At 46.6% G+C, this 27,087-nt stretch overlaps 3 protein-coding genes across 13 annotated transcripts in view; 1 reads left to right on the top strand and 2 right to left on the bottom strand.

The window, feature by feature from the left end:
- Nucleotides 1-1,611: 1,611 nt before the first annotated feature.
- On the top strand, nucleotides 1,612-8,743 carry ACP6 (acid phosphatase 6, lysophosphatidic). 3 transcript variants are annotated; one of them, XM_085240573.1, is made up of 10 exons: nucleotides 1,612-1,864; nucleotides 2,095-2,226; nucleotides 2,312-2,442; nucleotides 2,946-3,025; nucleotides 3,861-3,948; nucleotides 5,503-5,635; nucleotides 6,333-6,433; nucleotides 7,789-7,884; nucleotides 8,097-8,262; nucleotides 8,565-8,743. In XM_085240573.1, exons 1-10 carry the CDS (start codon nucleotides 1,685-1,687, stop codon nucleotides 8,703-8,705), a joined length of 1,248 nt encoding a protein of 415 aa, XP_085096699.1. In that variant the 5' UTR covers nucleotides 1,612-1,684; the 3' UTR covers nucleotides 8,706-8,743. The 3 variants fall into 3 exon arrangements, with proteins under 3 accessions (XP_085096699.1, XP_085096709.1, XP_010719848.1); XM_085240583.1 differs by having other exon boundaries at nucleotides 1,613-1,864; nucleotides 2,098-2,226; XM_010721546.4 differs by lacking the exons at nucleotides 1,612-1,864; nucleotides 2,095-2,226; nucleotides 2,946-3,025 and having other exon boundaries at nucleotides 2,311-2,442.
- A 6,630-nt stretch (nucleotides 8,744-15,373) lies between these two features.
- On the bottom strand, nucleotides 15,374-26,882 carry BCL9 (BCL9 transcription coactivator). The gene is made up of 7 exons (XM_085240560.1): nucleotides 26,736-26,882; nucleotides 24,879-25,195; nucleotides 23,793-23,982; nucleotides 23,231-23,330; nucleotides 20,550-22,779; nucleotides 18,959-19,219; nucleotides 15,374-17,584 (listed from the first exon to the last, which is right to left on the bottom strand). The coding sequence occupies exons 1-7, from the start codon at nucleotides 26,786-26,788 to the stop codon at nucleotides 16,467-16,469; spliced, it is 4,269 nt and encodes a 1,422-aa protein (XP_085096686.1). The 5' UTR covers nucleotides 26,789-26,882; the 3' UTR covers nucleotides 15,374-16,466.
- Nucleotides 26,837-27,087, bottom strand: part of LOC146545512 (uncharacterized) — a 45,269-nt gene continuing 45,018 nt past the window's right edge. For all 9 annotated transcript variants that reach the window (XM_085240678.1, XM_085240666.1, XM_085240702.1 and 6 more), the window contains one exon: nucleotides 26,837-27,040. In XM_085240678.1, the coding sequence (XP_085096804.1) occupies nucleotides 26,837-27,028 (192 nt within the window). In that variant the 5' untranslated portion in view covers nucleotides 27,029-27,040. The remainder of the gene's footprint in view (nucleotides 27,041-27,087) is intronic.

Raw genomic sequence — 27,087 nt, 5'->3', positions numbered from 1 at the left:
AGTTTACTCACAATGACCATTGGAGTAGCCTCCTGCTCCTTGTCTAGTTGCAAAACGCTACAGAAGAATGAAAATAACAGATCCTCAGAAAACAGGTCTGTAAAGAAGACCCATCTTAGAATAACTACACAGTTGGACAAAGCAAAAATGGGCAACACCACTTGCTAAAAAAATTGACAGCCGCCTGCTATTTCAGAGAGCTCTCTTCTAATTGCACACACCTGCTGTGGCGTGATATATTCTAAAATACATCTCTACAGTAATGCTGCTCGGAAGCAGCCAAATCCCCCCAGGAGGGACTGCAGTCTCAGTCTTCACAGCTTCACAGAAGCTGGGATTTTCTTCCAGGGTAACATTAGAATGGAAATGCAAATCAGTGTGCTGCCAGCCTCTTCCCTCCCTCCACCTCTGCTCATTTATATCACACCATGTCTCTCTCTCCCCCTCTTTCCCCCCCTCTCTATAGCTTAACTACATTTTCCTATTCCCTCTCCATTCAGCATCTTCATTTCCTTCCCACCCCACACCGCAAGATTGAGGCTTGATTTCTCTTGATCTGTTATTTGATTAGCTTCTGCAATAGTCTTTTCCACCTCTCTGCTATAGCCATGAGTGTTTCGAACATCCCTACTCGGAAAATTCAGGTAGCCCTGTAGGAACAGCACTGCTTCAAGACACCAAGATCACCAAATCCCCCTGCCTGCGCAGGATAGAGGTGCAGGTGGCTGTGCCTTTCACTGCCCGCATCACCTGCTGTCTCTGCCCATTGTGCATGTTGCTATCCTCTCTCCTATTACCCTGGACTATTCCCTGCACACAGCAGCTGCACTGCTCCTCTCCTGCCACCACCCTGGCAACCAGAAGCCCCACAAGCTCTGTTTCAGCCAGCTCTGGGTTCTGCTCCTACAGAGGTCTGAGAAAGGCTCCCTCAGAAGTGATGCTCAGGCGACCTGGTTCCTATGCCTGTATCTTCCCATCAAAATAAGGGTGAACATTAATTCACCATTACCGCAAGTTCCCATCTGTAACATACAATTCCTACTGCAGGATTGTTCAAGGGTACTGGCCTTTAAAATCTAGCAAGAACTGAGCTGCTATGCTGAACAGGGCTCATACACGATTTTCCAGTAGAATCATAGAATGGGCTGGGTTGAAAAGGACCACAATGATCATCTAGTTTCAACCCCCCTGCTACGTGCAGGGTCGCCAACCACCAGACCAGGCTGCCCACAGCCACATCCAGCCTGGCCTTGAATGCCTCCAGGGATGGGGCATCCACAGCCTCCTTGGGCAACCTGTGACAGCAGGCTCTCCTTGGAGCAGGAAACCCTGACCCTGCCAAATGGACGTTCTCAGCCACTCTTATTCAGCCTGCAAACCCCACCTCAAACCACGGAACACCGGACAGCCATTTACCGCCCGCCCCAGACGCACGCATCATCGCCGGGGGCGGGACGGGAACCTCCCCACGCGCCCCTCCCTGCGTCTGCACACAGCGGTGCCCGCTGGGAGCTGTAGTCCGCAGCCGCGCAGGCGCACAGCTGTTTCCCGGCGGCGCGGCGCGGTGCCCGGTGGGAGCCGTAGTCCTCTGCCGCGCCCGCCTACTGGGCGCTGCCCGCGGGGGACTTCGCTTCCCGTCGTCCTCCGCGGCCCCAGCCGGTCCGGTGCTGGCAGTGCCGCCGCCATGGGTTGGGGCTGGCGACTGGGCTTGCTGGGCGGCCTGGCCGCGTGGACGCAGCGGCGGCGGGCGGCGGCGCAGGGTCCTGCGGGCGGGGAGCGGCGGGAACTGGAGCTGCGGCTGGTGCAGGTGGTGTTCCGGCACGGTGCCCGCACCCCGCTGCGGCCCGTCCCGGGGGCTTCGCCGGTGAGGAGGCGCGGGGCGGCGGCTGTAGGCGCCGGTTCGCTTCTGTGAGCTGGGGGAAACGTGATGTAGTCGGGAGTTAGGTGAGGGGAGGCGGCCGGCAGCCGGCAGCAGAGCGAAGGCTCGGTTCGGCACTGCGCTGCGTTAGCGGCCGGGCGGCGGGCAGCGATGTCCAGCGTTGGCTTAGGGCCCTTGGGAGCCCTCGTGTTCCCCTGAAGCAGTTTGTTTCAAAGCAGGTGGAGTGGCCGCCCAGTCTGTTGGAGGTGCCCGCTCACACCAAGCTGGACTACACGGTGACCGACCTCCGTGGCGGCCCGCAGCCTCCCTCGCCCTATGAAGAACGCTACAGGAAAACCGCTTTCAAGGTGAGGCTCTCTTCTACACTTCCTTCTGCGGATTGCTGTATTATTGGCATGTTCCGGCGAGACCCTTCCTCTTCTTTGTGCGCAGGGTGGTGCGCTGGCCGGACAGCTGACCGCTGTCGGGATGCAGCAGATGTTTGCCCTGGGGGAAAGGCTGAGGAGGAGCTACATGGAGGAAACCAGCTTTCTCTCACCAGCATTTAAGCCTGCTGAGGTCTTGTGAGTTTCTCGGTACCTTTCTGGACTTTCCTTTGCTTGCGAGTACCGCTGTGCTAGGGAAACTTCCTCTGAGCCTCGTGTGAGACCTCCCTCAGAACACAAAGCATCCCAGTTCCTAGCGGAACCCACTTAGGGTTAGCCATTGGCAGTGGCGTTATGTGCTTTTATGGTGAGTGAAGAGAAACAGGTGTTTCTGAGGCACAGTCTAAAGTTCATTGAGATGAAGCACATAGTTGTTGCTTGCATCATTAATGCTGGGAGATAAAATTACAGATAAGTGCCCATTTTTCATCTCCGCTGTCTTCAAAGGGAAGTTACATGGCACTTAAAGTAGAGGTGTCTGTATTTTAAAGTATGTATAGTAGGGTGAGATGAAATCCAAGCACAGGTTTCGAAAGCCATGATGAAAGCTGAATCCTCAGTTCCAGCAAGTCCTCCCCACCTGCAGCTCCAGCCACATGAAGGAGAAAGTGCTACCTCACATGCTGCTTTCTCTCTTCCAGTATCCGTTCCACTAATATTTTCCGGAACCTGGAATCCACGCGATGCCTGCTGGCTGGGCTGTACCAACAGCAAAAAGAAGGTTAGGGAGACTTCTGACCAGTACCTTTCCTTTTATCAGTCTTCCTAGATGCACACACCTCTCACATCCCGACTCTCCCTGGCTCCTGGTTGTTGCTTCGTAAGCTCTTTGCTCCTGGTCCTTTTCCCCAGTCTGTCCTGTTTGGTACTTTCTTTATCAATTTGTCACTTGCCTCCCTCTCTTTGTGTAGCTTACTGCTGGTGCTTGGATCTGTTGCCATCAATGCTGCAATTTCAGACCTACTGAGGAGGTTTGCATTAACTGCACTTCAGAATCAAGAGAGCAAAGAGTTCCAGGTCCAGTGTTTACAAGATGCACTGTCACATCTGAAAAAACTTTGAGGCTCAGAGTCTCTCAGCAGTAGGAGTACCAAGATCCTTTGCAAGTTCAGTATCTGGAGTAACTTTCAGCTGTATCTGATAGTTGACAACTACTTGTATGTCCTAGAAATACACTCTGGATTTTTAAGTTCTCACCTCTGCTCCCTCTGTATTGAGTTCCAGGAACAAATAACAAAAGTGACCTGGCCAGAGATCAGTACGCTTCATGACACAGAAACTCATTTTTGACACATACATCAAACACTAAAAAAAAAAAAAAAAAAAAAAAGTTGAACATGCAACTAGGAGATATTACAAGGTACACAGCCGACAGCACTATGGAAATAAATGCTGAGTGAGCAGTAGCAAGCACAGGAGATTGTATTGCTAGTGATAGCTCAGTGGGAATTGCTAGTTGACAAGAGTAGGCTTGAACACAAAGGCTGTGGGAGTGATTAAAGGAGTCTAAAGACACATACACTAGCAATCACACAGTCTTCCTTCTTATTCCATAGGACCTGTTGTCATTGTCACTGATGAAGCAAGCTCAGAAATCCTCTACCCCAATTACTACAACTGCCAGCGCCTGAAGTGCTTGACCAGGTAATTGCCAGCCATACCTCCCTCCCATATGATTTCACTGCAGTTCCATTTCAGCAACAGTAATTTAAAACAGCATGTTTTCTTTCCATTTTCTGCTGCCCATTGGGTATGTGTAGCTAACTGTATAAAACATGAGATGAGCACAGTCATGTACTAAGCAGTAGCAGCAGAACAAAACAAAAAAGACCAATTGTTTAAAAGACCAATTCAATTTAGTGTGCAACTAGCAAACACTCGTTACCAGCTAATGTGTTGCGATTCTGCAACAGAATTAATGTCATCTGCATCCTTTAACACACTTTAATGTGCAAACACATTGGGCCTCCTTCTAAATTAATCTCCTGCCACATTTATACCTTCAAGAAACTGAAATATACTCCACCTTGACACATTTAACAAAAACTATTGAATTAAAATAAGAAACATCCTACATAAAAAGAACACTCATGTTTGCAGAATCAAGTATTCCATAAATGTTTATATCAGGTTGGGCATAGGGTGGAAGCCAGACAAGGCAAATATATTACCGTTTGGTTGGATTGTATATTAGCCTATTTTTGTCCCAGGATATCTAAGGGTTTTCAGAATTCACTTGCAAAAGCTTATTGTATAAAACTCAACACTACAGGCAACAGGTTGTTCATGACAGTGGTGAGGTAACAATCCATAGAAGCAATTCAGAAAAGCCAAAGTATATTCAGACTCAGCTAGTAATACCAGCAGTGCAAAGGGAGAATAAGGTGTAAATCCTCCCATCCCTTCCCCCATCTCACTAACCACACATTTTGCAACCATGTCAAGGTGGATTTTTTTAAGCTGCATTAAGAAGTAGTGACCCAGCCCGGAGGCCACCCGTGCCAGAACTTTTAGTGCCTTTGATTTCAAACAGAAAATACAGATGTTTCTGGGGGGAAAAAGAAAAAGAAAAAGGCAAGCAATGACAATAAAAAGCACCAAACTTTCCAATTGCTCCCCCAGCAGATAAGGGTAAGAGAAAAAAATCTGCAGTATACTTAGCTTCAAGTATAGTCAGCACTGATAGTTAAAAATATAGCTCAAACCAGTGTAATGAGGCGTATGGGTTCTACCGGAGTGAGAGGAGAATTGAAGCTACCAGTGATTTTTTAGGTATTTCTCTTTTCCCACACCATGCATAAATCTGTTCAAAGCTTCTAACTTTTTTTCTTCCATGAGGTAGTTAAAGGCTGTTCCCCAGAGATAATAGGCTTGTAGTCTTCTAGTATGATGAGATCTTTTAACAGATGATACACAGCCTTTGCTTATGGGAACCTCCTCATAGGAGATGTTAACATCTCATCTAAATTTTTCTTTCCCTGTCTGTGAGAGCAGATGCCAACTGCTGACATCGTGTCTGTCCTCTCTGCCTCTGAGACTCCCATCGTCAGGAATCCTTCAGTCTCCTCTGGTGCATCTACCCCTTACTGATAGGACACAGCTCCTCTGGACTGAGATTTACAAAAAAACTGAGAGATAAAAAGCCTGATCTGTGAACAGCTTTTGGCTTGTTTGTTTTTTTCCCCAATTCCCTGACAGGCAGAAGCTGAAGGATGCTCAGCTACAGCCAGCTATCTCTGAGGACTTAAAAACAATTAAGAAGAAGATGGGTGTTGATGGCGATGAGTCTGTGGATTTTTTTCTCCTCCTTGATAACATTTATGCTGAGCAGGTGGGCTGGTGATCTGTTGCACTGTCACATTAAGAAACGTCTTTTTTTTTTTTCTTTTTTCCCTGATCCCAGGCATATGGAGAAGATAATAGAGGTGCTAACTCTCACTGATACCATTGGGTATCCCAGTACCTCTTTATGTAATTCAGGAAGTCAGTAGAAATAGTTTGGCCTTTTTGAAAAGCAGGATAACGGAGTCGGCCTTCTTCTAGATGCATCTCCCACGTTCATGTTCTTACCTTAAATCCAGTATCTTTTTTCAAGCATAATGCAGTAGATCTAAGAGGGTTGGTCCTTGCTTACCCCACTGCACAGTGTTGTCCCTTTTTTTGATAGTCAGCACCTAACAAGATCATCTTAATTCTGGTTCCAGCATACTAACCCCTGAGCCAGATTGTCTCTGAAGAGAGCAGGGCATGTTTGTGCCTCTTCTTAATACACCTTTTTTGCTGGAGCAACTGGTAATTGGTAGTTGCACTTGGTAGTCAAGGTCAAGGACATCCAATCTTCTGGTACACAGAACAAGTCTCTGTGTTTAAAAAACATACTAGAACACCTCATGTGAAAACTCTAGTGTGTACAGTAGTACAAATGCTGTGATACAAACAGCTGTTTTCTGAAGGTGATCATTTGTGTTGATTCAGTATTGGCATGGAAAAGAGCAATCCTGTTCTTACGTTGCCTTCTTTCCTTCCAGGTGCACGGTTTGCCAAGCTGCCCTGTGCTGAAAGACTTTCAGCAGACTATCGAGCGTCGATGCATAGACTCACTGCTTTTCGTTCTGGAAGACGGTTCAAGGTGATAGCTTCTGTTTGTGCCTCCACCTTTAGCCTTTGTTTTAGGTTACCCAGGTTGGGTGAGCTGTACCAGCTTACAGTGGCAGACAGGAAGTGTCCTTTCCAGTTTGCTCAGTTTTCCTATCGGAGGTTATTGTCCTTTCATCAGGTCTCTGCCTCAGCCATCCCAACACCAAGTTCAGTGCCTCAAGTCAGGAATATGATCTAGGACAAAGGAGCCCATACTGAGGAAGCAAGATGTGTATTTAGGTCCTGTTTTGTTGGCAGCCATGGAGGAATTAATGTCCAGGGAACAGGAGCAAGCCACTGGTAAGCAGTGAATGGTTCAGTTGCTAAAGTGGCATCAGTGAACCTGTGTTACAAGCAAAAGCAGAAGAGAATGGGAAATGCTTCAAGCCTGGGTGCTGAGGCTGCATAAGGCAAGGCTGTCCTTGCAGACACACAAGTATGATTTGAATGCCGACCAGGTACGTTTATTCCAGAGATGGCACATGCACAGCTGGGCTGCAAAGTGTTGATGCTAGAGGAAAAGGTGATGCCAGGCTCTACACATGTAACAACTTGCAAAAGACCTGTTGCTACATGCAATTAATTACTTGCTTCACAGTCATTTGTAAAGGTAGTGGAGTTGCTAACCTAGCAGCAACTTTCCAGAATCCGTCACAGCTGCCACAGTCATCTGCTCTTCTCACATGGTGGCATAGGGCTGCCTTCTCTGGGAGGGCACTGGGCCTTAGTCTTTTCTTTATCTTGTATTAGAGATCTCAAGTATTGAATGATTTTTCTCCCAGTTCCATAATACCCAGTACAGCCACAATCACAGTCACACTACCATTTCCACTTAGGTATTCATTAATTAGACAGTTTCTTCACAATGGAAGTCATCTGAAGAGCTCCTCTGCTACAGAGACAACAATATTAAAAAAGAAAAAAAAAAGTAGTAGCTTTCTTCTTATTCTTACTCCCAAAGGCACCCAACACTTCAGTTGTTCTTTTAGAGTCAGCTACTGTCATCTTCCCTAGTAAAATCTATGCTTCCAGAATCACAGATAGGGAAACAAAATAGGCTAGAGAACATCAAGGAGTTTCTGAGTTTTCCTTTTAGCATACCACATCTTGTGAGACTGGCTTGTTAGCATTTCTCCCTTTCAAGTCTGCAATCACGTTGGAATCTCTGTGGTGACTAAACGACTGCTGAAAGAAAACATAACCGTAGGAATCACATTCAATAATTCTTAGCTGTATTCAATACACATTATCAGTTTGTAAGAGAAAAGCAGGTTTCCAAGTGTTCATTTGAAATTAAGTAATTAGAAGGTTAAAAAGTTAGTAGATTTATTTCTGCTTCTTTTATAGAGAAGTTCTACAGATGAGTGTTGGTCTCCTTTTCTATACCTTACAGAAGAACATTACAGAAGCAGCAGATCCCTCATCTCCAGCTGAAAAGGCCAGGTACAGGGCAGATCTCTCCCTCTAATCGTAAATTCTGACTTGCTGTCAGTGTGAAAAACTGGTTCAAAAGGATGTTCAGGGGGGTGGGTATAGAGAATGAGTGCTTGTCTGCTAGAAAAAGCATGGCTATCCATGGAGAAACACAGCTAACCATTTAGGATGATTTTTTTTTTTCCTTTTTCTTTTCTTTTCTTTTTTTTTTAAATTATCAGAAAGCTCATTCTGTATGCTTCTCATGATGTTACCCTTATTCCTCTCCTGATGGCCCTGGGCACCTTTGATCACAAGTGGCCCCCTTATGCTGCAGATGTGACCCTCGAACTGTATCAGCACCGGCAGTCCAAAGAGTGGTTCATTCGTGTATCTTACCATGGAGAGGTAAGACCCCATAGGAAGCTCACCTTACAAATCCTGAGCTTTTGCTTTAGCTCTACACCTGTGTAAGGCTGTGAAATAAGATTTGTTTTGAGCATGCTCTCAAGCTAAATAACAGAGCAAGACTCATAAGGCACATCCACACTAGCCAAGGTATCTTTTCTGCTGAGCTGACCATTGATCTGATGCAACTTCACACAAGGACTTGCTTCAACCCGTTTATTTCCCTGCTGCAGAATGCATGTGGATTAACAACGAAGTTAGCAGTGCGTGAGATCTGTGATTTTGTCTCTTTGCCTTTGCAGGAGCAAGTGGTGAAAGGATGCAGAGCAGGCCTCTGCCCACTAGAAGAATTTCTAAAAGTTCTTTCACAGTACTCAGTCAGTCCAGAGGAATACAGTAACCTGTGCTCTCAAACAGAGGGGAATCAGCAAAGCGACTTGTAAACAGTTGTCTTAAATTAAATAGTTTAATGTCATCAGAATCTTTGACTATTTGTATTCTTGCCAGCCACCTTTCCCTATTGTAAAGCTATTTTAGATGAGGGAAGTTTTTCTGACCAGACACAGGGTGGCACAGTGTCACATTTCACTGTTAGCAGCAAGAGGAAGGAAGCTGAATAACAAAATGGCTCAAGTTCACTTCTGAGACAACCATACAAAGGCAGAAAGAGTCTGAAAACAGCAAGGGAGAGAAGAGCCCTGTTTGAACTGCCCTGCAGCTGTAGGAATGCATGAAAGCATAACAGCTCATCATATGCTGGGACTGTGAGATGAAGCCCAGCCTGCTTTGTGCTAACAGAATTAAGAGCTGCAGAAGCTCCTGTGCCTTTCCCTTTCTTGCCATGTTGCAGATAAATGAACCTCCCAAATCACATAGCATTAGCTACCCCATCTTCTCAAGTACACTTTTGTGCACACAAAACCTCTCCAAAGGGACAGTAAGCCTCCTGAGCTCTGCCCTGCAATCCTGTAATTATGGAAATTCTACAGTGAACTTGCAAAACAACCACAGAAGAACAGGGCACTCTTGGTGAACCTTGCTTAAATACGCTTTAAACAAAGAAGTCCATGGAGCTGCTACTGACTTCAGCTTTGGGCAGTGTTGCAGCTATGTAGGTCACTCCAAAAATAATGCCTCCTATTTATTTCCATGGAAACCGCAACATCTACAAGGTGTAGAATGACAGTTTGTTAGAGCAGATTCTCAGCTACAAAACACTATTTTTCCAAGAGTTGCCACCATTAGCTATGCTTTTTCACCAGCAGTGAACAAGAGCTAACATGCCACACTCATAGAAATCTACAGCAGAAGGAGGTGAGCCGCTGTTTCACAGCTGCTATCATGATGTGGCTAGGAAAATGTTGCCCACGCAGTCATTGGCCCAAACAGCTGGATGTCAGGAGGCACCAAATCCATACTATATGGGAGATATGGTAGGATGGTCCAGCCAAGATTGGCAATGCACTCCATGCCCCCCAACCTGGCATCATCATGTTGCAACGGAAAGGTTGTCCTCTTCTTTGCCTGACTCAGGAAGTTAGAGCCTTCAGCTTAGTCAGCATCACAATATAGATGTCAGACTGGATGGTTACTCAGGCTTCCAGGAAATCCAGAAGAATCACCCCTTTCCTGTACCAAAAGATAATGCACATCACCGTAGCCACTGAGGACTGCATCTTTAACTTTTTCTTTGATGGGGAATTCACGTTGCCATTCCACGGACTGCTGTTTCAACTTCAGCTCATAGTGGTGACACCATGTCTCATGACCAGTAATGATGCAATCCATAAAACTGTCACCTTCAGCCTCATATTGGTTCAATAGGTCCTGACAAACTAACATATGGTGTTCTTTCTGTTCCTGTGTGAGAATTTGTGGGACCCACCTGCTGCAAATTTTTTATATTCCAACACTGGCACCATTGTTTCCAATGCATTTAAGCCGACATTCAGCTCTGCGCAGAGTTGCCTGGTCATAATCTGCTGATTCACATGGATGAGCTGATTGAGATGCTCTTCATTTCATGGTGTGACAGCTATGCATGGCTGTCTGGAATATGGCTTGTCTTTCATGTCACTGTCACCACTGCTGAAACGCACCACCCACCGCCTCACTGTGCTCACATCCACTGTTTGGTCTCCATAAACGTTCAGCAAGTGCTGATGAATGTCAGTGGGTGCCATTCTTTCCACATGAAGGAATTTAATGACACACCTTTGTTTCATCTGCACTTCCGCATCAGATACGATTTTGTAAGACTGCCCCTCTGCTACCATCTGTTATGTAGCAACAAAATGTAACGGAGTATTGGTGGGAAGGTTCAACCTTTGCTGCCATATCACCAGCATCCACCTCTAATATCATAATACAACAGAAGGCATTATTTTTGGAGCGGCCCTCGTACTTTGCACTTGCTAAAAAAGGAGCATTACCAACACAGCCAACAGAAAAGTATTTCTAGCTGCGATGCTGACACTTTCCTAAAGGACAGTACAAGGACCAATATGTTGCCAAAATTTCTCTCTCAGTAAATAAAACTTGGATACTACTTTCCTGGGGATACGCAAAGGCTAAAACAGGTGGACCAATTACTAAAGTGCTGCTGCAGCATTGGTTCTGCAATACCCTTTCTCACTTAGACTGCAGCAATGTTAAAAGTGAACCACTGACAGATAGGTGACTGCAGGCTTTTGGCTACCTTCTCCCAAGAAGAGTGGGGTGGATGATTTAATGCTACTCTTTCCTTAGGCTGCCCCCACTACAGTTACTTGTTGACACTGTGCACAATGAACAGAATGATTTGAATATTAAATACATTGCTGGTCTCACTGAACTGCTGTTAGAAGCTGTCAAAAAAAGCAAACAAAACATTGTTATTTTCCACCGAGCTCTTTATACAGCCTAAAACCATAATACCGTTATATAAAAATCAATGGCCTTGCTTAAAAACATCATGATCTGCTCTAATCAAGCTCTCTCTTAGGCATGGTATGAAGCATATGGAGAGTAGTGACTGAAACACGAGGGGTACAATTGGAAGCCATTTGCAAGACAGGGATTGTTTCAGAAGGGGGATATTAAGGAATGTTGTTGGAGGCTTGAGCTGTGATGGTAAGCAAAGCAGGAATTCATGCACAAGAGCCAAGAGCATATCCCCACAAAATCGAGTGGCAAATGCACTTGCAACACTCAGAAACTGCAACACAATCAAGATCAAGAGAATTCAGCAGCACAAGCTATTCCAGTGCTCCCAGGACTGTTAAAGGGCATTGCATTCACACTATTAAAATAATCTAATTGCTCTAGGCAGGAAAACATACTGAAATGTACTGAAATACATTATTACAACAGCAAAGGATTTCAGAAAAACAAGCCAGCCAGCATCTTGGCAGCAGCTAGGAAGGAACCTCTGAACAGGTTATTCATACTTCTCTCATAGATTTCTGCACCATCCTCTGCACCAAACTCTGCCTTCCCCTTCTCCTTGGTACCCTTCTCCTTGGAGTTGCTTGGACAGAACATTGGCCAAAGCCCATCAAACATCTCCAAAGTTGTCATGGAAGGAGGCATATTTAAATACTGATTTTGGAAGTGGGATTGATGGGACAGTGGAAGGGTTCAAAGATCACAAGAAACAGTTAGGTGGCAAGTGCCAAACTGCAGAAGAACTGAGGCATTTCTGAGAAAATGAATAAATAAATAAAAATAGTGAAACTGTACATAAGTTCCATACAGAACCAATGCATCTATATGGAATAGCCTACTTTCCACAAGAACCAGAAAGGACACAAATCCATCCGAAATAATGGGCACAAAAAAAATCCAAAACTTTTCTTACCCCAAGGCTGTTAGTAGGAGTGCTGCTGAAGTGAACTAAGGGAGTTTAGCCTCAGGTTCCTTCATGAACTTGAGCTGCTCTCAAGATTTCTAGCATCTCAAACAAAACAGCATTGCTTTTCTTCTCTGCCTCACACTCTGCCTCCAACAAAAGTAACCAGGAGAGTAAAGCCTGGCTGTGCAGTAAGTTGAGAGGACCCACAGTGAAGGACCACAAGCACTGAAGACTTACTGGCTGAACATGAAGATCAAGGGGATATTGAACTTAATATATTTTAAGTGACGTGGTTTAGAGGTATGGTGGTGATGTATTGATGGCTGGACTGGATGATCTTAGAGGTCTTTTCAATGTTAATGATTCTAGGATTCTATATTTGTCAACAAATCCAACATAATAAAGCTAGCAGTTTGAGTTAGGAGTTTAAGGTCTGAAAAAAAAAAAAAAAAAATCCACTTCAGATAACGTGCTTTAATCTTAAACACAACTAACACAATAAAGCTCAGTGTTACTCATCTATCACAACAAAGAGCATTAACAGAAATAATTGGAAACTACATGGACTGCTTCAGAATAGGAAAATCTTTCAGTTAGAGGTCACCTCATCAGGATGAGGACAGACCACATAAGCAACACAAAACTTACACCTTGGGACAGCTTTAGGATTACTACCTAATCAATACAGTGAAGCACCCTCTTACCATCCTTAGGAGGGGTCAGTTTCTCACATCTACCCCAAGTCAGGACCCGTGCAACATACCAGAAGCACAGCCAGTGCTCAAATCCCAACCAAGACTGAAGAAGATCTCCACATACTGGTCTGTTTTCTGAAACATTACCCATTGGGTACCACTAGGAGGTCAGTACTAAGCCAGTTGGTCTAGCACATTGCTTGTAACAGCCTTTGGTGGATTAGCTAACCCACAATACAGGCACAAAACTCAAATTCATTTGGGCAGTGCTTAAAACTGCCAGCGTACTTCACAGGTGACCTGTTCACAACAGTCTACTACTTTAAAACAAACAGATTTAAAACATTTTAAACTTTTGATTTAGCAGGCACATTACTTTGCGTTTCAGAAGTTCACCATCTGCTGGGTTTACCTTTTAAGTCTCTGCGCTCCGGCTGCGCAACCATCTGGGATGAGATAATTTGAACGGCAGACTGTTTCCTCCCATGCTACTAGAGAGGAAGAGCAGCCAAGCATGTATGAATAAAGTCTATTTCATTCTTTCAAACAAAAGGTGGAGGAGGAGGATTTGAAAATTAAAAAAAAAAAAAAAAAAAGATGGAGGAGAGGAACTAAAAATGGCAGCCCCACTATCCTTCAAGTGCACCATGACTACCAGAGCTGAATCACAGCTACTATTAAAAATAAGCAGGAGAGAGCAGAGCCTGAACTTACAGATCCTAAGGTGAATTTGCAAGGCTGGCAGCTAGAAAGCTTTTGCATTTGGGAAGTGAGAAGGGGAAAAAGTGAGATCAGAACAAAACAGGGCAGCTCAGTCCACATCTACCAATTTATTTATTTTTTTTTCTCAACTGGATCCAGCTGAAGCCTTCGAATCTCGTAGCTGGGAATGCTACTGAGGTTAAGGGGACCTATGTGATGCAGGAGAAGCCAAGTCTCTTGAATTTCCTGCAGGAAAAATCTTGTTAAGATACCAAATGCCAACATTTGAAGTTGGACGCAGAAGGAGCTTTAATTACATAACATCTTAAAAATGCATCTTTCCACTTGCCAAGGGCCTTTGATGCAGTCATTTCATATCCTTTGCTACTCAGAATATCTCAACGTGTATAGGAAGGAATGGGGAAGACATATTAAAAAAAAACAAAAAAAAAACAACTGCTTATTACCATGACAGTCGAGTTTGCCTTGTTCAACATGGTAAAACAGTCAAACATGGCAGCAGCAGAAATGTTTATAAAAGTTGCACTGTGACAATTTCCAAGATCCTGAAAAAGGAACTGTGCAACCATTTAGAGAAAAGGTAACTCCACTGTACAGGAATAACACTTACTATGTCATTGTCAGCTGTCTGAAATCTGACAAGCCCATGCTTCAGGCACGCTACTTGTCTTGTTAGAGGGAAGCACCACAACACACATCCCACACGTTGTCAGAAGAGTAATTCTCACCCAAAATCATTTCAAATTTGCATGACAGCACAAAGGTGAATTTGGAACAGCCAACACAATGCTTTGAAGACTGTGTGCCTCCCGATGTGTGTGGGTTCATTCATTTTGTAACACTAGCAATTAAACTTTGGTAAAACAGCCGTGGACAGAAACTCTTTTTCCATCCTTTAAACATCAGCCAACTTTCACAAACCCTCAGACACAAGCATATTAAAGATGCTCATTCTCATGTGAAGTTTCATATGAATTGACAACCTTTTGAGGAAACTACTAATTTAAATAATTTCAAATAAGGACAAGTGAGAGGAAGAGACTACATGTTCCATATACAGTGCTAGGGCAAGCAGAGAGCACCTCCTCCCTTCCCGACAGATCTGATATATCCCAGTTTTCTCCAGCAGTGGGGCCCAACTCACAGACCATGGTTTAGCATCCAGCCCTTTACTTCTCATAGACAAAACCCAAAAACCTGCTCACTGAAACTCAGAAGGCAAGCATGAAAAGACAAGGATTAGGAAGCAATCGATGACAACTGCAGCAAAGCAATAATTTACCCAGCAGGGCCATCTTGATAAAAATCTGCTCACTGATAACTTCTTTCTCACCTTTGTTATTTAAGTTCATCCACTCCCTGCTATCTCAACCTCTGAGCGACAGAAGTCAGAGATGCTACCCAATCCAAAGCCCCCTGGGGGGCAAAGGGGGCAAGGGGGACACAGCCCAGGCACCCAGCACAGCATTAAGACTCCAGTGCTCAGCAGGTGGACTTTGCTGCTCTGGGAAAAATGAAACCACCTACCTTGTAGAGTTGCAAGCACTTGCCAAGAGAAAGCAATAGAAACAACAGGCATTATCTTTGACTGCCAGTAAGGAAAGATCGTAACCATCATCCCTAGGGCATTCAGAAATAAGGCCTCACTCCAAAGAAAACCAAACTCCATTCAAAAGTAAGCAAACAGAAGCACCTTGCAAAGAGCACGTGGCTCCTACAGACCTGATTTTTATGAGCTGCCAGAGCTTGCCCCACCTAACCACCAGACTGTCTGTGATCACAGGAAAGAGCAAATAGTCATCTTGCCAGCCATTTGATGTACATAGGAAACAACTGGATTGGATAAAAAAGACAGTTCATCTTTGTAAGAAACAATATATTTTATTTTTCTGACACCACAGCCCTGGCGAGTGGTTTTGTACCAAATTTAATGGAGGTTACACAGAACGTTTTACGCTGGGGAGGAAAAAAAAAATAACCACAAAAAAAATTCTGGATAACTTTTAGTGTCTGTTCCACTCCCACATTAATAAAATCACTTGGGGTTTCTAAGAAAAGGAGAATAGGAAACAGTGAGAGAGACTACTGTAGAATGTAACAGTGTCCAAGTCCAGCCCCTTCCTAGAAGTGGGAAGAGTCCCCACGTGAGGAGAGGCGCACCTAGATTTACCCCCCAAAATAACACAATGTATTGCAGCTGCCATAGGAGGAGATAGAAGGGGGACGGAGAGAGAGAAGCCTATTTAATAAAGAGTGGGAGGGAGAGACAGAAGGTGCTGGACAGCACGCCATAATTTGAAAAATATGTCCTTAACTTATTATTTATTTCTTTTAAAAGATTCCCCTCACTGAACTTAAGTTCCTTTTTGTGCTTTTCATTAATACTCTGCTCTGAGGTCGTAGTTTGGTTTTTCTATACATTGGAGTTGAAGGAAAATAGTCCGAAGTTCTGAAGATGGATTCTCCACCTAAAGTAAACAGCCTAGAATCCCATTCTCCTCTCACCCCAAAGACTAAAGTCTCTGCTAAAATCCCTTTTACAATATAGTACAGTACACAAAAAAAAACAAAAACAAAAACAAAAAAATAACTGAGAGTCCTGGGAGAAGCCAGTCCAAAGGACGTAAACATACAGAGAATGGTGCAACTTGTGACAAATGGCAATTCTCAAAATACAGCTACAGATTCTCAAAGCAGGTGCCATCACGGGATACCCAAGTCCACAAAAATAATTTTTAAAAAATAAATCTTAAAAAAAAAAAACAACCTGTTAAAATGAATAATTTTTTTTTTTTTTCAGGTAATTCCATACATTCGAGATTTCCCAAAGTGTTCTCTGGTCTCTTTTCACCTATTGCATGGCCAAACTGTACTCCTGAAGCTCCCAAAAAAGCCCTCAGGACTTGGAATCTCATCTTGACAAGGATCGGAACATCCAGTCTTACGGTAGCAGCTTAAAACATCATGTTCCCTGGGTTTCCAGGGCCTTGGCTAAATCCTCCCATGCCAACATCAGCAGCCATACCTCGGGGCCTCATCTGAGGGGGAATCATGATGTTTTGTTGGGGTCCCATCATGCCCTGCATTGACATCATCATCCCAGGTGACCCCACAGGGCCCGGGTGGCTATACAGCCCGGCGGGGGCTCGGTCCTTGCCTGGGATCATGCCCACGGCAGCCACAGGGTTGCTCATTAGCGCAGGCTGGCCAGGCATTGCTGTTTGTGCTGGTGACATCATGCGATGGTGCGGCCCCATCATGCCTTGCTGCAGAAAGGCTGGCGGTCTCATCGGGTTGTGACCCGGCATGGACGGAGCCGTCCCAAGGGGGATATCCGGAGTTCCCACTGGCCCGGGGCCCCCCATGCCAGGCAATGTTAGTCCCATCCGCGGGGTCTGCTCTCCAATCATTCCCTGCATGTGGGAGAACCCAGGCCCGGGGCCCTGCGGTTGCTTGCGGCCTGGCACCTCTCCGCGAGGGAAATACTGTAGTGTCTGGCTGGGCTTCTCCGATGGGATAATCCGGGACAGGTCAAACTCGGGTATTCCCGTGGCTCCGGGACGGATCACCTCCTGCAGCTCTGGGTCAGTGAAAACCGAAGGCATATTGTTTCCAAGAACAGTGAAGGAGTCTGGACCACCAGGGCCTCCAGTCTTGCAAAGTGCTGGATCTGTCGAACTTTGGGGCAGGTTGGTGGGACGCCCCAGAGGTCCTTCTCCATGGAAACCCATTCCCGCTGGGAAGTTGCCTTGTCCACCGCTGGGCCCATTGTGTGGGAACGGCACCTGCTGTGGAGGAGACTGTACAGGAGGGAAACCCTGTGGGAAGCCCAGGCGTCCTTGAGGTACCATTGGAGACTCTTGGGAACCGTGCCCCATCATCGGGTTGTGTGACATCAGGCCGGGTCCCACGGGGACCCCGTGAGGAGGTATATTGGGTCCCATAGCATTTGGAGAGGGCATCTGGTTGTTATGGGAAAGAGGTTGGGTCATTCCCATGGGGCTAAGGGTTGGCATTGGACCCACTGGGTTTGGACCTGAAATTCGAGGATTCTGAGAATTAATGCCCATTCCTAGGGAAGAAATAAGGAATCGGATTTAGATAACAACCAACAGTTAACAAACATCAAAGATACCAGAGAGCTTTCTGCATGGTTACCAAGTCCAAACACACACACGAAAAAGAATTAAAAAAAAAAAAAAAAAAAAAAAAAAAAAAAAAAATCACTGCTAGTAAAAAAAGCATCAGTAGTGGCTCTGGAGAGTGATATTTTAACCAGAAAATTGATGGCACTTGCACAGCAGTTTATCTAAGTTAGTCTCTGCTCTATCAAAAAGGAATTAAAGCCTGCTCTGTAAGTAGCCTCTCAATCCAACTTGTACCTTTACTACTTTCCTGGCACTCTAGCTCAGGCAGTTGGTGACAAACATGTCTGTGGCAGATTACCAAGATATGGACATTTGTCCACCAGGAGGTGACAACCTCCTTTCAAAACCTGAGAAGAGATGAATGAGATAATGCTTGCAAAGCCTAGACAGTGGAGATCAGTGAGCTATCATCAAACTGACTCAGGTAAGCCAGCTTTCTCAAGTATATTTAGCAATTCTCATTACTACTGTGTGAAACAAATAGCATAGCTACAGGTAAACTCATCAAGAATTCATTACTAATTGCCACTCTCTTCAAACATCCAGTCATCCTCTCTTTCAACTGTATTAATTCAACTGGGTGGAGGGGCTACAAGCTACTTTTGTATTTAATAAACTCGTACCTATCATCACTGAAGTGTCAGCAGAAATTGGATTTATCATATAAACATGCTGATCCATGAGAAAGCCCAAAAGAACAGCATTTTATTTTGCCTTCCCCCCCACCCTCTCAAGTAGAGACCAGGACAGTTCCCTCAATTCTGGCTGAGGTTATCATTACATGCACACCAAGTATAAGTAAATTTTGAGAAACTGCTTTAACATTCTATTCTGTAACAAAGGCAATACGTTAAACATAGTGGAGGAGAAAAGACCGGAAGATTCAGTGTCAACAATAAAACAATTCTGTGAAGCTTTTATGACAGTGCCTGAAGAAGACAAAGGAAGAAGACTTCTCTCTAGATAGTACACTGTAGGTCTGACAATTACCCCCATGAGCAGCTTTCACTCACACAAGTAATTTCACTCAACCTGTGTTGAAATCTCTCTTATGCATAAACAGTTTCCTAGATTAGATGCTTTACAAAGAAAAGACACTTTCCAGTCAGAAAAACTGGTTGCAAAGAGAACTTCCATCTCTCCACTTCAGAGAACTGCAACTGTCTTCCCTGAAAACAACCCATGGCTATACATCCTTCAAGGTTTTCCCCCTCACCATCTTCATCTGATGAAACTTCCATAAAAATCCCCACTATACTGCCTGATAGCTTGGGCTTATGTTCCCTTGAATTTCTTACCTGGTACACTGTTCATAGGAGGCAAGTTTGGGGAGCGTGCAGGTGGGGAGTCATCATCTGAACTGGCCACAGTTTTGATGGCATCGTGATAGAGCGGTGTTGAGCTGGGCATGGCAAATTTGGACATCCTGGACATCATAATGGAGAGAGGATTTTGGGAGAGGGTCGGTTCTGGAGGCATTGTGTAAGGACTGCTAGAGGGAAGATTTCCAGGGAGAGTCACAGGAGCAGGCTGGCTGACGGTGGAAGGAGGTGGACCACCTTAGGAAAAGAGGAGGAAAAAAAATTTTTTTAAATCTTTTCACGGTTTCTTCTTCTGGAGAGCTCAAAAACTAGAAAGCTTTTTTATTATAGGAGACCATCTGACTACTGCAGTCGATGCCTGTGCAAGGTAACCAGAAAAATAAGCCTATCAGTCAGTCAAGATGGCTAACATTTATTATCCTAGATTGTACTGTAACTATCCTGAGTCTGAACAGATCCACAAGAACGATCTTGTCTGCAAATCCTACAATTTGACTTCCATGCACTAAAGACAATGTATGTACCAGATCTAGTAACAAAAATCCAAACTAAATACAGGGTCAATTAATTGTTCCTGCACCCACCGAGTGCAGGAACACTTTTTTTTCTTTAGGAGGCATCTAACAAGCACAAAAGACAGTGCAATGAAGAGATGTAGCAGATATTATGCTGAGAAACACAGGCAGATTTCTGACAAGATATATTAGCAGCTGCAAACAAAACTCCTTTAAATTTCACTTTTAATTTTACACATGTATGTATGTTTACTGCTCATTCCAGTACCTATTCGCTTAACATAATCCTTTGCTCTCCCAATATTAGAAATATCTGCACTTCCAGCCTCCTTTGTTCTTCAGCAATGAATTCCATACCCCTCGGAACACGTCTGAAGGAAAGACGCTAAATCAAAGTCATACCACCCCTCAAAATTCACTGCACGTTTTCAGCCCACCCCAGAAGAGGGAAGACAGAACAGAGAAGACAAAAATCCCGCAGTGCCAGAACATTTCCACTTTGAAAGTATTAGATATAAAAGCATCCTTCAGGCACAGACTGAAGCATTTGGTTCCGACTTGCAGGAGCTCCAGCTCGTGCTGGGCAGACACCAACAGCCAGGCTCCCCTACCACACACTCGACGGCCCGGAGACATAGCCGGCAGCCCTGCTCAGTGATGTAAGAGGTCGCCCTGCCTGCCACCACTGCTGCTGGAGATTCCAGTCTCACCAGCCACGTCCCAGCTGAGCCTCTGCAGCGCTGTTACCCACGGCAGCACTAGAGGGCAACGTGGGCAAGCCTCTCCCAGCCTCTGGCCGGCTCTCAGCAAGATCTCTCCAGGCTGGAAAGCTTCCGCGCCTCGAGCCTGGATGGAGGGTACAGCCTGCTCCTCTGCAAGGTTGTGGATGGCATGCCACCAACAGCCCAGAGACACTGAAGAGTACCCTTTCACTCCACTGTCCTCCCAAGGACCATCCCTCACCCTGACACCCATGCGAGAGCCCTCTCCAAACCTCTGGATAACCCATCGAAGCCAAAGAGCCGGGCCGGACTGGAAAAGGCAACACTCACCCGACTCCACGTTCCCCAGCATGGCTGGAGAAGACATGGTGAGAGACGCCTTGTGATTCGGGGGGATGCCAGGGCTCTGCAAAGGAGGCTTTGGAGACGAAGTCCATCCTGGAGAAGGTGCAGGGAGAGACGGTGACTTGAGGTGGACAGGAGAAGCAGCAGCAGACCCCAAGACCGGGGGGGACTTGATGGAAGCAGCGGCAGCTGCGGCGGTGGGGCCTGCGAGCATTCCTGCCAGCTGGGAGGGCGTCTGAGGAGACTTGAGGTTCCCCGAGGGAGACCCCATCATGGGAGATTGGACCTGGCGCATGGTGGGAGACTTCAGAGGATTGATTCCTGGAGAATGCACCTGACCGGCTGCGGAGATATCCAAGGGCTTGCGGCCCAGGCTGCGCTGCGCAGGGGGAGCAGTGTTGAGGCTATTAGGGTTACTGGTGGGATTGAGAGGTAGTGGCGGCATGTGGCTGAGCCGGTTGTTAGTCCTTTGGTCAGGCCCTATCTGTTCTCTGAGGTTTCGGAGACCAACTGCCGGGCCCTGAGACATGGGAAGGAAAGGCCTGGGACCCATGCCATACTCCTGTTGCGGGTGCTCCCCAAACGGCAGCGGCACCATCTTCTGCTGAGAGGAGAGCATCTCCGAGACACCCGGTCGCAGTTTCATCATCTCTTCCGGTCCGACTCCCGCCTCCCTCAGCTTCTGAGGTACCAGGGGTGGATTGGAGCCCATGCTGACATTCATGCCCATGTCCCCCTTCATGCCACCAGGGCCCATCCCAAACTCCAGCTCCCTGCCAGAGCCCATTTGGGGGGGCATTCCTTTTGGGAAGTCCCCCCTGGAGGGGCTCATCGGCCCTTCCACTGGCATGCGAGGGAAGATGGGGTTATTCCCAGGCTCCATGTGTCTCTGGGAGGCAATCATTCTGTTGATCTCCATGCCAGGCCTGATGCCTTCCATGTTGAGGCCAGGAGGGAGGCCCATCTGCTTCTCAGCCAGCTGCTGCTGATAGATCTCTTCCGGCAGGCCTTGCGGGTTGGGGAACCGCTCCCCTCGGCCAGGGCCACTGAAGACACCCTGGCCAGGAGGGAAGTTTCGGCCATCTGGGATTTTTGGCACATCGTCTGGCCAATTGACTCCTGAAAGCCCCGGCCGAGAGGCAGGATTTGGGACGTTGGGGCCCTCCATGTCAGGGTTCATCATTCCCGCAAAACCAGGCAGGCGCATCTGGCTCCCAGGCATGTTAGGATGAGGGGCCATGCCCCTGGGGGGCAGAGAGTGTGACATGTTCATGCCTTCGGGGAAGGGCTCTGGACCCCCAGGTCCCCAGCCTTCCCCAGGGGTCATCTGGTAGGGAGGAGGGGGGCCTCGGACAACCCCACGAGGCCCGTGCTGATGGACCATCATGTCCTGCAGGGAACACTGCTGCACAACAACCTGCTCTTGTTTTCTTCTCTTCTCCTCGTAGAACTCCTGCTGCAGCTTGAGCCAGGCCACCTGCTCAGGAGTCATGTGGTCCAGGTGGTCTGGGCCTATAGGTCCCGACTGGGAGTTCATTGGTGGTGGCCCCATTTCATCTGGGGAAAAGGGCATGTCCCTGTGTCCTTGAGGGCCAAACGGAGCCCCTCCGTCTGTCCGAGACCCTGACCCTTTGCCTAAACTTTGGGATTGCGCCATCATGGCCTGTATTGGCCCTTCAGGTTTCTTTTGGGGCCCATCCATCACCCCAGAATTTGGAGGTGGCCCTCCGCTTTGCCCTCCAGCAAACTCCTTCTCATCAGGGAAGAGCATGCGCTGTATGTCTCTCAGGGTCTGCAATGAGCGCTCTCGATGTTCCAGCTGCTCCTGCGACAGTCCATCTGGATTCTCACCCAAACTGGATGGGTCCCCACCAGACACCTGCTGGGGGGGACCTTTGGGGTCTGCAGCAGAGCTATTGCTACCTTGGGAAACAGGGCTAACTGCTCGATTATTGGGGGTTGAACTCTGCCCAAATCCTTCTGTCTGCAGCGGGGTCGAGCTGGCAGGGCTGCCCACAGACATCACTTTGCTTTCCACACTGGGGCTGTCCTGGTCTATGGGACACGGGGGACCAGTGGATTTGGATACTGGTGCTGACACAGGTGGAGTCGGCTGCATTTTGGCGTTCTGAGGAGGGTTCTGGTCCTGGGCTGTAGGGGGCTGTGGCTGCGGCAGGGGTTTGGGTTCAGTCCGAAGTGCATTGATCTGGGGGTTCTGAAAAAGAAAGTCACATGCCATCACTCTCTTCTTACAGCTGTGCCACATAAGCAGAGGTGCCAATAACAATGTCCTGTCTTAACCTCACCAGCCCATGCTCTGCAAGGAAGGGTAGCATCCTTATAAAAGGCATTTACAGAGCAGCATCTTGGCCGTAAAAAACAAAACAACAAAAAAACCCAAATGTTTTTGCTCAAGCATTTCAGCAGGTACACCTTCCTTCTGCATTAGCTCTGCATGATCAGTGGGTTGGAAATACACTACCCAAATATTCCAAGACAAACTTTCCTTTGGATAATTCAAGACATTTATTTGCAGAACAACCACCTCTCTCTTTTCCATCCTAAAACTTATTTCAAAGCATAAACAATCACCCATCTCTCCGAATCACACATGCACAAGCACACTTAACATTTCCCTTCCCACCCACTTGCAGGCAGCTCCCTACCAAGGGTACAGTGTTTCGTTCCACCTTGCTGTTTGAGATGTTCTGGATATGAAAGGACACAATGGTTTCCACCTGTCCCTTCAGCACGGCTTCTGCAGCCCTGCAAAGATAGACAGACAGACATACATATCCAGTTGAAGCTAAGAATCAAACTTTCCTAACTAGCATCCTTCACCTTTCAGCTGGCAGAAGGATAAAAGACTTAACCACACATATTTGATACCAGAAAAGCAGCAAAAGGAAAATACTTACATCTACAAACTCAACAACTCTTAGGGGTCACATCTAGGTTTAAGTCACTCCAGCTTATACTTGCTGTGTGGATTGCAAATCAATATCTTATTGACATCTGCCAAAAATGCACCCCATAGGAATATACCATCACTTCTCAGAGAGCACGGGGCCTCTTCCCCACGCCAACCGGGGAAGCACCGTCAAAACACTTAGCATTGCCTTTTTGCTACGAAAACATACATGATAGAGAAAGGGCACCTGAGAGTTTCATGAAAAGGGAATAAAAATATAAGCCCCTTTCCCTGAAGACATTCAAGCATCTACCTACTTGTTGGCCATCTCAGTAGAAAAGACATAAACCACTTTGGATGGAGTCTTTTGCCCACTTGCTGGCTCCAAAGCAGCAGTCAGGCCATGGGAAGGTGTGGAAGACCTTGGGGCTGAAGCATTTGAAGGTGTCATGGAGTGCGGTGTGTGCTGAGAATCCTGGGACTTCACATGATCAGCAGAATTGCAGTCTGGAAGGAGGAAAGAAGAAAAGAGGAGAAATCACATCTTGGCACCTCTCCTGAAACCATTTCTGGTTCATATTTGCAAACTGACAGAGTTTAACTTCCTCTGAAGTTTCCTGCTTATCCACCAAGCACTAATAAAGGCAATTCATTTATTACACCATGCCCCTTCCCTTTAATGCCACGCTGCCCTAGAGATACTGCTGGGGAAAGCTCGCCTTGTCACATTCTAAGACAAGTGGCAGTTCCCAGAGCTGATCTCTTTGCATTCTCTAATGGCCACAGAGAACAGCAGGAAGACTACACACTAAAATGTGCAAATATAAAAATGCCTGCATTCAAGGAGAACACTGCGACAAACTCTGCTTTTCCCTCCTCCTCCAGTCACCTTAGCCAGGATACCTAGCAAACAGATGAAATAAACGAAAGATGGACAAATGGCCATCTTGTCTATTTTCACACCACCTTACAACGGCAACACTGAAGTCAGGAACAGAATGCAGAAATCTCAACTCTCTGATTTGTGTTACCAGTCAGGGTGCTACAGGTTATGTATCTGTGTTGACAAAACAAGCTTGCATATTGTTCAAATCCCCAGTTACAACAGAGCAGTTCCTGGAAGGCCAAAGGCCAGAAGGAAACCAACAGGTTGTATTTGTACTTTCAAATCCTCGGGGGAGTTTCAGAGTTACAAAGGAACTTTCCTACCAGAGTTGAGTCTGCACTTCAACTTAACATGAACAAGAGGACATGCTTATTGATGTCAGCTATGGCATCCCCTCTTTACTTGTTCTCAAGACCTTTAGACATCTTTGGCTGGAACCACACGCATAGCAATTCTCCATCTCACAGACGACGCACACCAATTGTCTGTAGTTGTGCACATATCCTAGCAAACATACCTTTGATTTCAGGGTCGTCATTAGGAGTCCCAGCTTCCCTCTGTTCAAAGGAATCTGCTGAAATGCTTCTCTCTCTCTTTCCCTTCCCCTTGGCACCATTTCCAGCCCCATTCTTCAGCCCCATGCTCCCACCTGGGCCAGGGAGCACTTTCGGGGGATGACCTCCACTTTTGGGGTCACAGGGAGAGGGCTGGGATTGGCTGGTCGAGCCCCCTTGTTTGCCCTGGTTGGAAAACTTGGAATCCAGCTGGGGGTTGCCAGACGGGGACATCACTGTAGGGGGACGGACCATCACCTCCTGCTTTGATTTGGGGCTACTGGGGGCAGAAGAAAAAAAGGAAAAAAATTAAAAAAAAATAAAAAGAAAGTGACAAATCACTCCATGGATTCATTCAACCCTGTGGGAACAGAAAGCAGAAACAACCACTGCAATCTTTGCAAGCTAAAGACAACTGCTGACAAATAAGAAATGCCTGCAAGCTTAGAGTCATCCAGGTGGTTTTCTGAACATGCCCTGAAAGGGTTATTATCCAAGATGGGATCTCGTTGCTCAAGAAGACACTAAAGAGAGCTACAGACCTGCCAGATCCCAGGAACTGTTGTCACATGAGGACCTACCTCTGGGGCTTCTGTCAATAAAGACAACGGTTTCTATGTGCACAGAGAAGCGCCTCACACCAAGACCAGCTCAGAGTAAACAAACACAGCACAATAAAGTTCACCTCACTGCTCTCCCAGACCCAAATTACACAGCGTAGCCTTGATCTGAGCAGATCCCCCCCCGCCACGCACCTCCCTATCCAGTTCTACAGGGAGCACAAGGAAAACCCAGCATTACTGCAGCATTCATCATACATTGGGGCGAGCTGCCAGGAAAACACAAATCTCTGACCGTGAAAACAATTAAACCAGCTACAACCTGCTTCTGAATAAAGAAAGAGAAGTATACTATCTCCCTGCACACTCCTTTGAAATAAGGCAGATGAAGCTTCTTTCATTTGCCAAAGGATATTCAGAGTCTTCTCCTCCCCTCCTCCATTCAGTCAATTGCATCCTAAAAATATTTTGATCCTCTGGGTTTTATCCATGTATCAGTCATCCTTTCCTCCTCTGCCTCTAGTTACTCCATTCCTACTGCATTTGGTTTTCTTAACATCAGTGCCACTTCCAACAGGCAGTGCTCGCTAGCATCCCCACCGAGGGACTCGCACATGCTATTTCTTCCTTTGGACAGATATCTGAATTAGAGGTATTCCCTCTGAGTTACTGTTAAGCTCCACATGACCTCTAGGAGTAAATAATCAAACTTGAGAATGCTGTCAATCAGACCACTGCAAGTCCCTGGACGCTGCTTCACTTCCATATTTTTCCCTTCCAAATTAGCAGAGGAGAGATGCTGACCTGCTGCACCAGCAGGTGAACGATACAGAGGACCTCAGCGCACAGCTGATCAGTTCTCCAGGCCATTCAGTTCAGGCACATAATAAGAAGGAAGCATTTTGTGTGAAAATACAGGCAGAGAGACCTCCCGCTGTCCAACCACCCCTAGGGAAAACAGATAATTAGAAGGGGGTGGAGGGAAGAACACAGATAGAAACAGCATGATCGCTCTCCTACAACCTATTTAGACACCTGCTGGAAAGGAGGAGGCCATGAGGAGCACAGAATCCAAACTTCATGGGCTTAGAGCTCTTTCAGTTCACTCTGAGCCTGGCAAACACGGAGGCACGTTGGCACCGCACAGCTGCCCGACAAGAGCGCAGAGGAAGATCAGTAAGTCACATGCATCAGTCTGGCTAACACCACAGCAGAGCAGGGACAGCATCATGCACCAACCCAGCAGGCTGTTTTCCTTACCTCTGTGTGTTGCCTGACGGGGAGTTCCTCACTTTGGGGTTACTGGAATGCATTGACAGAAATCCTGAGCTCAGTCTCACACGCACGCAGATGGGCTCTCGTCAAGTTCCTCTGGGGACTGTGCCGCCAGAGGCAGCTCTGTAGCACTTTCTGCCACCCGCTTCTCTCAGTGCTGTCTGTCTGCTTGCCTTTTTTCTCTTTGCTCCTCTCTGGTTTTGCACGGGGTGCTTCCCTCTTGCAGCTCCAGCATTCTCTAGACGCGTGCCTCCTGCTGCCCAGGGGAAGTCTCGCATCTCCAGGGCACACTGTTAAAACCATCCCACAAGAAGAGAACAGAAATCCGGTGAGGAGC

The sequence above is a fragment of the Meleagris gallopavo genome, chromosome 1 (assembly GCF_905368555.1).
Source record: "Meleagris gallopavo chromosome 1, MGAL_WU_HG_1.1, whole genome shotgun sequence".
In the NCBI taxonomy this organism is placed as follows: Eukaryota; Metazoa; Chordata; class Aves; order Galliformes; family Phasianidae; genus Meleagris; species Meleagris gallopavo.
The sequence above is the reverse complement of the archived record's forward strand: the minus strand, read 5'-3'. Positions and strand labels throughout refer to the sequence as shown.